The sequence below is a fragment of the Lactuca saligna genome, chromosome 6 (assembly GCF_052625555.1).
Source record: "Lactuca saligna cultivar CGN05327 chromosome 6, ASM5262555v1, whole genome shotgun sequence".
Classification (NCBI taxonomy): Eukaryota; Viridiplantae; Streptophyta; class Magnoliopsida; order Asterales; family Asteraceae; genus Lactuca; species Lactuca saligna.
In genome coordinates, this window is record NC_136422.1 from 149696864 (window position 1) to 149708679 (window position 11816).

The window sequence follows — 11816 nt, forward strand, 5'->3', positions numbered from 1 at the left end:
ATGTACTTGACCCGACCCGGCATGGTCCATTTGGGTTGCACTTCACCGACACAATTTATATGGATAGTCTTTTGAGAATTGTATATTTATAATTTATATTAATATATTATAAGTTCTAATATATTAATATGGAATCATATTATTTAATTAGTATTGATCAAGACTTAATTTAGAATTAATTAAGTGATCAAAATGAACTAATTAAATATGGACTCTTATATATATATGGAATGGGCCAAGTTCATTTAGGTTGGGCTAAGATTTCATGGATAGTCCATGGAGTGTTTAACCCATGGATCATATGAAATGAAAGGTCATGGGTTTAACCCTAGTTTCCATACTATATAAAGATGTCCATGGTTGGTGAAATTGGCACTAGTGTGGTACACTAAGAAGGGCTAGCCGATTTCACTAGAGAAAACCAAGTATCCATATTCTCTAAAGTCTTCCAAGGTGTTTTGGTGATTTGTGATTCCACTTGAGGCTTCCACACTATTGGGGCTAAGCTCTTAAAGCTTGAAGACATCAAGCTACATCAAAAGGTATGTCATCTAACTAGTACTTTGTAGTATAAGAACTTCATAATATGCTAGTTAGGATTAAAGTTTTGGAAAGTTCTTATTTGCATGTATAATAGAGAAAACATAGATCCAAGGTTTATAGGGTTGCATGTACACCATAGGAGTGTTAGAATGCTCAAAACCCAACACACACACACACACACACACATATATATATATATATATATGTATGTATATTAAACCTATAATATTATAATAGTATAAGGATTGAATTTTAAACTTTTAAAATTCTTGGATTTGGAACTAAATGTTTCAAAAGTTAGACTCTTACATTTACAAATTCCAAAACTTGAGGGAAAGTTTTGAACTATTCAAAAACTTTTGGAATCCATAAATTATGAGTTTAATATAGGTTTTAATGATAAGACTCTTGAAAATCCATAACTTGAGGACAATTTATAGAGTTCATAAAACCATTTATGGGAAAAAGACTCTTCAAGTTCATAACCTATGATTTTAATGATCTCTTTAAAAGGAAAAAAAAATCTTTTGCCATAACTTGATGACTAGTTATGGAATTCATCAAAACATTCAGATCAACTATTGTAACTTACAAAAATCAAACAATTTTGTCAATGATCTAAATTAAACTCATAAGAACAAGACAATTCACATCAAACAAATTTCATGTAATTAGCCTAACCATATAAACTAATACAAAACATGAAACTTTGACAATTATCTTATAAATTTGATAACAATGATCATTACCACATCAAAAACAGGTTTATAAGTTCAAAAACAGCTTAGGGTAATGATCCTAGTCAAATTCCAGCCAAAAACATCAAAAAACTGCATTCTGGAGCACCAACTCGTCGAGTGTATGAACCAACTCGACGAGTTGGTTAGAATTGTGCTTGGACTCGGCTAGTCCCCCAGTGTCCTTGGCGAGTCCATTCTCTAGAAAGCAAAAAAAAACGATTTTTTTAAGCATTTAACACAAGTAGCATCAAATATAATTGAAAACAAGCCTAGACTATGATACCACTGTTGGGTTTTGAACATTCTAACACTCCTAATATGTACATGCAACCCTAAATACCTTGGATCTATGTTTTCTCTATTATACATGCAAACTTGAACTTTCCAAGGTATTACCCTAACTAGCATACAAAACTTTGATACTTTGGTAATAAAACAAGTTAGATAACATACCTTTTCTTGTAGCTTGTTGGAAACCTTAAACCTTTAGCCTTTAAGAGCTTAGCACCAATAGTTTGAATGCCTTAGATGGAATCACAACACACCTAGAACAAAGGATAACTTGAGAATAGATTCCTTACACATACAAATCGGCTAGCCCTCTAGTATTCCACTTAAGTGCCAATTTCATGAGCTAGAGGGGTTCTTATATAGTGTGGCAAACTAGGGTAAAACCATGTGAACCCTAATGACTTTTCATATCCCTCATGCTCCGTGGGTTAAAACCTCCATGGAGTATCTTTGGGTTACCACATGGGTTTAGCCCAACATGAAGAATTATGGATCATAAGCTCACTTTATAAGAACGAATGATTTACCAAATCAATCCCCATATATTTAATTAGTCTCTTTTGATCAAAAAATTAATTCCAAATTAATTATTGATCAATACTAATTAAATAATATGATTTCATATTAATATATTAGAACTTATAATATATTAATAAACCATAAATAACTTCTTCTCAAAAGTCCATCCTATGAAATTGTCCTGGTGATATGCAACACAAATGGACCATGCTACTCTCACGTCAAGTACATACCAATTATAGTTATAGACTTAGACATTAATCCAACAAGAGTATTTTAGTATCAATTTCCACGACTACCTTAAGGAATGTGAAATAGTTTCACAATTAACACCTGCTAGAACACCACAACTTAATAGTGTGGCTGAGAGACGAAATCGAACCTTGTTAGACATGGTTAATTCCATGATGATTTGAGCTTCTCTTCCAATTTCATTATGGAGGTATGCCTTAGAGACTGTCGCCCACATTCTTAATCTTTTCCCAAATAAGAAGGATGGCAAAACACCTCATTAGACGTGGATAGGGAAAGTTGCCTCGTTAGCACATATCAAGGTTTGGGGTTGTGAAGATTTGGTTAGAAGAGAGACCCACGACAAGTTTGAACCTCAAAGTGAGAGATGTATTGTCGTCAGCTATATACATAATTCCTTTATATATTTGTTCTACAGACCTAATGAGAACGTGGTCTTTGTAGGACAGAGGGGAGTCTTGAGAGAGAGAGAGAGAGAGAGAGAGAGAGAGAAACAGATTTCATATACAAAGAGGACAGTGGGAGTGTCATTGATCTTGAAAAGATTTAAGAATCAAATGATGAAGGAACCTCTAATGATGCTAGGGTTCAACCAAAGGAATAGATTCTAGTTGAACCTGTTGACAATTCATTACATATTAGGCGTTCTGGTAGAGTTAGAATGTCACCTGAGTTCTATGGTTTCCATATTACTACGACTGGTGATACATTTATTTGTGATAGTACACTGGTAAATTTGGATGAACCGGCTAACTACAAGGAAGTAATGATAGGCCCTGAGGCAACCAAATGGCAAGAGGCAATGGACAACGAGATCGAGTCCATGTATGAAAACCAAGTTTGGAATTCAGTTGATAATGTACCAGGTCATAAGACAGTTGGGTGCAAATGGAAATTCAAGAAGAAGAAGACCAACATGGATGGAAAGGTACACATTTTCAAGGCTTAACTAGTTGTGAAGAGCTTTACTCAAACCCCATGGGTTGACTATGATGAGACCTTCTCACCAGTGGCTAAGATAAAATCTATTAGGATAATGCTCGTCATAGCTGCATTTCATGACTATGAAATTTAGCAGATGGATGTCAAAACTGCTTTCCTTGATGGGAAAATGGCTGAGGATGTTTACATGAGTCGGCCATAGGGTTTTGTTGATGAAAAGTTTCCCAATAGAGTGTATAAGCTTGAGAAATCAATCTATGGATTAAAACAAGTTTCTCGCAGATGGAATCTTTGCTTTGACGAAAATTTCAAGGAGTTTGGCTTCCCCATAAGTGAAGATGAGTCTTTTGTATATGTTAGAGCTAGTGGGAGTATAGTAACCTTCCTGTTATTTTATGTTGATGACATACTTCTTATAGGAAACGACGTTCCAACTTTGCAATTGGTTAAGTCTTGGCTTGGAAAGTGTTTCGATGTGAAGGATCTGGGAGAGGCTGCATATATTTTAGGGATAAGAATTCTAAGAGATATGAGTAAAAGACTAATTGGACATATTTAAGGTACATACTTGGAAAAGGTACTAAAATGTTTTAGTATGGAAAATTCCAAGAAAAGAGAACTACCTTTCCAGAGTAATACCAAACTGAGTAAGACTCGGAGTCCGAGTACCGATGCAGAGATAGCAGAAATTAGTCAGATTCCATATGATTACGATGTTGGATCGATAAGGTATGTTATGCCATGTACTCGCTCTGATGTGTCCTTTGCTTTGAGGATGGTCAGTCGTTATCAGGGAAATCCCGATAAAGCTCATTGGATAGCAGTTAAGCATATTCTCAAGTATTTGCGAAGGACTAAAGAATGGGTCCTAGTACTGTTGGGTTTTAGTATACTACAACATCTTATGGTGCACATACAACCCTAAATGCTTTGGATCTATGTTTTCTCTAATTATACAAGCAATATTTTTTCCAAAGCATTAAGCCTAAAACTAGCATACAATTAACATAAACAACATAAAATACTAGTTCGAAGTTTACCTATTTATGTAGCTTATAGAACTTGTTGTATTTGGCTTTTAAGAACTTAGCACCCTAAGTGTGATGCCTCAAACGGTTCACAACACACCTAGGACAAAGGAGAACTTGAAAGAGATGTTTCTAGCTCCAAAATCGGCTCTAATGAACTCCAAGAACTCTAGTGTGCGATTTTGGGTGCTAAGGGAGTCCTTTTATAGTGTGGCAAAGTCTAGGGTTACATCCATGCAAACTCTAATGTCCATGACCTTTCATATTACTTAGGCTCCATGAGTTAAACCTCCATGGGCTATCCATGGACAATCATATTGGTTTAGCCCATCCTAAGTAACAATTGGCCCACACTATAAGAATCATTGATTTACCAAATCAATCCCCATATATTTAATTAGTCACTTTTGATCACATAATTAATTCCAAATTAGTTTTTGATCAATACTAATTAAATAATATGATTTCATATTAATATATTAGAGATTATAATATATTAATAAATCATAAGTAACCTCTTACTCAAGCATCCATCCTATCAAATTGTCCTAGTGATATGCAACCCGAAATGGACCATGCTACTCTCTGGTCAAGTACATACCAATTATAGTTATGAGCTTAGACACATAATCCAACAGTCTCCCACTTGGATAAGTCTAATAACTATTATTGTAAGTAGGACTCCAAAATCCCGACTAGCATTCGTAGCTCTTAAAATCCGCTGACGAACTCTAACCTAGTCAATGACGCGTCCACTAGATAAGGAATCAGATATTCCTCCATTCTAGATATCATATAGACATGAGACATGGATTATAATCATTCTCTCTATCCATTTTTTGTTTCCCGATTTCCGATATATAACGACCAACTAATTGAACAAATCAAATCAGTCCTGGCTTGGTCAAGCACTTAGGTTTGTCATCACTAAATCATCGAGGGGCCCAAAAATATCGCTTTTATCCCTTTAAGGGTAAAAGGAATGGATAAACTTCGACTCAAATGCTTGCTTGTACTTACTCATCAAATCATACACAACAATATGTTTTATAACACCAAGTTACTGGTGCGTTTACATATGTCAATGTGCAACCAACTTGTAAACTACAACTCATGTGTCTTGTCTCAAGAATATAAGATATTATCGTCTCACAATTACTCATGATAGAATCCATGAAGTGATTCAGATGAGCGTGGGTTTAATCCAATAGTCGAATCTTTTTCCGGGAGTACTCATGAACATTGCAGCAAACTTGTGCTACGTCTAAAATACCTAGACAATCTACAGACCCATTCATGACAGTCTAGCTTCAATACCTACTTCTAAAGTATGATCGACTGTGGATAGTTTGAATAACCTAGTTATTCGGGAAGTCAAAACATGCAAAGTGAAACACAATAATAATTGTATCCAATTTGGTCTCAAAACTTCTGAATATAAATAAAACACCTTTTACTTAGTCGCCATATTGATTACACATTATTCATTGTATAATGTTACGATTGATCAACTTAATACTTGAATTAAAACAATAGTCATCCCATGCTCCAAGCATGCACACTATGTTTTACCTATAGTCCTTACTTTGTGAAATAGATCAATTGTAAACATTTCCAATGACACTCATTTCACAATTCCAAATCCTTATTGTAAATGTAAGAATACCAAATTCTTTCCATTTATTGTAATCTGTTAGATTCTAAACTTATATGCAATGATCCACTTGTAATGACTATGCACAAAAGTCACAGAGACTTGGCAATAGACATTACAAAGTATTCCAATGGATAGCAATTCCATGGAAATGATGTCTCACATTCAAAGTACATTCCTTTGAACATCCTTCTTGCATTAAGTTTTCTAATCTTACACAAATTTAAAGAATAACTTTCACTTATGGAAACATTTCCACATTCTCATTTTGACTATCACTTCTGAACAAGAGTTACCTCTTCTCAGAGTATTGATAGCTTATTTTATTTCCTTATTTTATTAGTTTATTTTAGATTTTTTAGACCCTTTTTATTATTATTGCATTGTATATTCTTTATTTTCTTTATTATGGATCATACCGGGTGCTTGTTATATTGCATGAGATATTTTGTAGGTTTTTCGGTGCTTGTTACGGTTACGGGTTGATTGGAGACGGACCTAGTGGGCTTCTAAGGCATTATTGGGCTTGGCGGAATCAAAGAGGAAGAATTGGGCTTTGAAAGTTATTGGCTTGGATGATTTGGGCTTGTGAAGATGGATCATAAAATTCTAATTTTGGGCTTGGAGTATCTATTTGGTGGCTAAATGATAATTGGTGCATTTCAAATTAAATGGACAAAGGGGGGACCAAAGGAATCTTTGGTAGTGGAAGGGTGGAGTGGCTTGGTGGACCAATAGCATTACAGCAACATTTGCGCGGGTGGAATTTTCGTCGCGCGGGTACCCGCACAACTGCCCAATTTGGGCATTTTGGTCATTTGGCTTGCCATAACATTTGGGGATCAGATCTAGAGGCTCATTCACGTTTTTCCACCATTGGAGACCTGCAAGAGGCGATATTGGGAGCTAGAAATCATTTCCTTTCATCTTTCCAAATCTTAGGTAGTTTCTTTATGCAATTAGATTATTGTTCTTGTTACTTTGTTGCCATGAGTGGCTAATACTCTTATTTGGTTGACTTTGGCTAAAAACCAATGAATGTTTGTGGGTTTTGAAGGATTTATGTTGATTATCAATTTATTCCATGTTTATGATTCTAGTTTGCAATTCTTATGCTTATTTGATGCTTTGATCATGAGCTTAGTATTTGATTGAGAAATGGTTGATTTATTTCATTGATTTTGCATTGGATCATTGAATTTATAGAACAAAGGCTTTATGATGGTAGAAATCATCTCTAGCTTATGAATCATAGCTCCTTTATGGATGTGTAAGCATTTGACATCCTCTAGGAATTGGGGATTCCTTCATTCTTAAGGCTAATTGATTTCTTGGGATTAATTGCTTCAATTGACCCTTGATCTTAATTAAGAAGGTGTGTTGTGGGCTTCCCCAACCTCCATACTACCTATGAGGAATCTTGGCATATCATGCTTCATGATTGCTATAACCAATTTGGGACGAAGGATAAGCTTTGTATTAGATCCTAATGATAAACACACAAATGTTAATTGTGTTGAATTGCCTTAGTTAACCAATTATTTCCAACCCTTGAGCATCTCATCAACTTGCTTAATTGCAAGGTTTTTTAGTTATTCAAGTATTTTAGTTTTCAAGTAATCAAACACCCCCCTTTTAGTTTAATTGTAGTTAGTTAGATTAATTTCACTAGTTCTATTGAATTGCATTGGTGATTGAATACAACCATTTCCTCGAGGATCGATACCCTTTTTTACCATTATATTACGTTTATTTAGCAATCAAAGGGTGTAATTTGCTTGGTGGTCTTGACATCCCATCAAGTTTTGGCGCCGTTGGCGGGGAATTTGGTTATTGTTATTTGATTGTTTATGCCTAGGTCTACAAGAACCAGTGAACTACTCTACAATCCGGAAATTGAAAGAGAAGCAAAAAGGTTGAAAAAGTTAGCCAAAAAAGCAAAGGAACAACAACTAGTTCAAGCTTCTTCCTCTTCTCCACTAATCAACATAGAAGATTAAGTTCATACTTCAAGTGATACCGACACCGAACCGAGTTCTCCAATTGTTGGTCATTCCTTTGAAGACATTCCGTTTGAAAACCACATAGCCATTAATCACACTCCACCTCATAATCCCAACCCAAACCCAATCAATCAAGATGCCAATACCCCACCCCATCAACCAAGACAACAACCATAAGAACCTCTCATTGATATGCCACCTTGGAATCAAGCCCCTCCTCAAAATCAACCCAATTATCAACCACCACCACAACTACAAAACCAACACTTCCACCAAAACAACCAACCTCAAAACAATGCTTTTCAAGTTCAACAACAAGTACATCACCCAAATCAACCCAATTACCAACCCCCTCCAATGTACCAAAACCTAATGTACCCACAACAACAACCTCCTTACAACCAATACCCTAACTACCAACCTTATCCACCACCAATCTACAATCCCCAACAATACCCATACCCACCTTATCATCAACCACCCAATTACTTGCAACAATATCCCAATAACCCCAATCCACCCAATCCCCCTCAAGAGTTGACACTTAGACAAATGATGGAAACGGATGTTACTCATACACCTCTTGCTATTGTTTATCCCGCAAACCGCCGAGGGATTGAATTGAAATCAAGTTTCATCCATCAACTAACCAAATTCCATGGGTTGGATAGAGAAGATCCTCAAAAGCATTTGAAGTCCTTTCATATGATATGTGTTAGCATGTTTCCCGAAAATGTGACATTGGATGATTTCAAGCTAACCGCCTTCCCGCTCACCTTGGAAGATAAAGCTAGAGACTGGTTATTCAACTTACCACCGGGATCTATTCACACATGGGAAGAGTTACTCAAGGCATTCAATAGCAAATTCTATCCCACCTCCCGCATTTCAAGTCAAAGAAGTGACATTTTAGGGATTCGTCAAGGGGAAAATGAAACATTTCATGATTTTTGGGAGCGCTTCAATAATTTGTGTACAAGTTGTCCTCAACATAATATACCCGAACAACTACTTCTTCAACAATTTTATGAGGGTATGAATGAAAAAGATCGGAGGATGATTGATGCTTCAAGTGGTGGTGACATCTTCAACAAAACCCCTCACGAAATCCGATTACTTTTTGGTACCATTTCTCAAAATCAAAGGAATTTTGGGACTCGAAATGACATGAAGAGAAATTCTAAACAAGTGGTTGGTGAAATTAGCAACACTCAACACATGGAATCAAAGCTCTTAGATTTGACTAATGTGTTAAGTCAAATGGTGGTGGGAAGTGGTCAACAATTGATGGTATGTGGTATTTGTGCAATAACGGGACATTATACGGATAAGTGTCCCACACTTGGAAGTGAACCGGAAGATGTGAATGCAATGGGCGGATATCAAGGCCAACCAAGACCCACGAGATTTCAAAACAATTTCAACCCAAATTGGAGGAATACCCAAAACAACCCTTATCCACCAAAGCAAAATCCACCAAATCTTTTGATGAGACCCCAACATCCACAATACCAATCCCAAAAACCTCCATATCCACAAAATTCCTATAACCCTCCAAATTACCAACACCCTCCACAACAAGGTCAATCAAGTGGTAACCATCAAATGAGCCTTCAAGAACTTGTCACTTCTCTTGCTCAAAGGCAAACCCAATTTCAACAAGAAACCAAGAATACTTTCTCCAACATTCAAGCACAAATTGGAGATTTGGCAACCGCTATCAACAAGATAGAACAAAGGGGTAGACTTCCATCTCAAACCGAGAAGAACCCCAATGTGAGTGCAATAACTTTGAGAAGTGGCCAAACACTTGGAGAAAGCAACCCTAAAAGAGTTTCAAGAGAAGAAGAAGATGAGGTTATTGTTGTTGAGCCTTCGAAGGTTGAAGCTACTCCAAAGGAACCGGTTGTGCCAAATGTTGATCAACCCAATCCTTCCAACAAACCCATCAAACCATTGGTCATACCACCTCCATTCCCTTCCCGGTTTGCCTTTTCCAAGAAGATAGAGGAAGAAAATGAATTATTTGAAACTTTTCGCAAGGTCCAAATCAACATTCCACTATTGAATGCTATTAAGCAAATTCCAAGTTATACAAAATTCCTCAAGGATTTATGCACCAAGAAGAGAAAATTCAAGGCAAATGAAAAGATTCAAGTCAATGCAAATGTGTCTGCGGTTATCCAAAAGAAGCTTCCACCCAAATGCAAAGACCCGGGAATGTTTGCTATACCTTGTATCATTGGTGATTTACATGTTGAAAGTGCTATGTTAGATCTTGGAGCCTCGATCAATGTGATGCCATATTCGGTTTTTCAATCTCTTAATGTTGGACCTTTGGAAGAAACTGGAGTAATCATTCAATTAGCAGACAAGTCAAGTGTGTCTCCAAGAGGAGTGTTGGAGGACGTGTTAGTACAAGTTAATCAACTTGTTTTTCCAACGGATTTTTATGTCATTGATCTTGCAGAGAAGACTCCTTCCAAATCATCTATGATCCTCCTTGGAAGACCTTTCATGCATACCGCTCACACAATCATTGATGTCCATAAAGGAAAGATAACTATGGAGTTTGATGGAGAAACCATTCACTTCAACATCTTTGAAGGAATGAGGTACCCTAGCAATATTTCTCCATTGTATCGGGTTGATGTGATTGAGCCAATAAACAGGATAAGCCCTAATGTATGCACAGACAAGATAATCATGGAAGATGATTGTAATCCTAAGAGGGAACCTCAAAGAAGATTGGATCCTCCAATGATGGAAGTGGTCAAGAAGAAGATAATTAAAAGGTTCAAAAGGTGCAAAGAGAAGAAAAAGGCATTTCGTGACAAGCACATCACCCAAAAACACTTTATTCCGGGTCAAAAAGTTCTTCTTTATCATTCACGCTTAAAACTATTCCCGGGAAAATTGCGATCTCGATGGCATGGACCTTTTAATGTTATAAAAGTGTTTGATCCTAGTGTGGTTGAAATCAAGAGTTTGGAAACAAACCAAATCTTCAAAGTGAATGGGCACCATTTGAAACTATTTTATGAAGGCTTTGACACGGGAGAATTCGACAACGTAACAATGGAAACACCGATTTACGAAGGTTGACGGAAGCGGGGCTATGTCTTGGCAAAGACGTTAAATAAATGCATTATGAATAAATAATCTCCGCTTGAAGTTTTGGGTGTTTCTAAACTTGAAGTTGGCCTAAAAATAAGCATATAGAAGTCTTCTAGTGATTTGGTGAAGTTTGAAAATTTCCAAAAATTTGACCTTTACGCGGGTGCCCACACAGACTTTGCGCGACCGACCCCAGCCGCGCAGGTCCCGAGTGCCAAATTACACCAACATGGGGTGCTCTCTGATTGCTGCGCGCGGGTGCCTGCGCAGCCGTTGCGCGACCGACCCCCAGCCGTGCAGATTCCGAGTTCCAAATTACCTCAACATGGGATGTATTCTGTCATGTGCGTGCGGCTGCCCCCTTTGCGCGGGTACCCGCGCAAATATGTCATTTCATAAGAAAATTTCGAGCCATTTCATATGCGTCCTTTGAGCGACCAAGCTTTCATCCATATGTATTTAGGCGGCCAAGAACTCCATCCAAGCATCATTATGTGACCCATGTGTTGCTTCCATACCATCCTCGCGTGCCTCCTCCACCTTGATCCCGGTATGATCCTTCCTTACTTTCATCCTAAACATTGAGGACAATGCTTAATTTTAAGCTTGGGGTGAGGTAATCTAATCTTTTATTTTTATTGCATTTAGGTTGTATATAGTTGCATTTAGAGTTAGTCATTTAGGGCATTCATAAAAATTGCATAAAAAATTCAAAAATATTGCATAT

The 11816-nt window shown here is 36.9% G+C and overlaps 1 protein-coding gene across 1 annotated transcript; it reads left to right on the forward strand.

Annotated features, from left to right (window-relative positions):
* Positions 1-8329: 8329 nt before the first annotated feature.
* On the forward strand, positions 8330-11077 carry LOC145003004 (uncharacterized). Its single transcript, XM_078962172.1, has one exon. The coding sequence runs from the start codon at positions 8330-8332 to the stop codon at positions 11075-11077; it is 2748 nt and encodes a 915-aa protein (XP_078818298.1).
* Positions 11078-11816: the final 739 nt, after the last annotated feature.

What these genes read in the sequence shown, in the direction of transcription:
- LOC145003004 (XM_078962172.1), top strand. Translation starts at nt 8,330, where the DNA reads ATGTACCAAAACCTAATGTACCCACAACAACAACCTCCTTACAACCAA.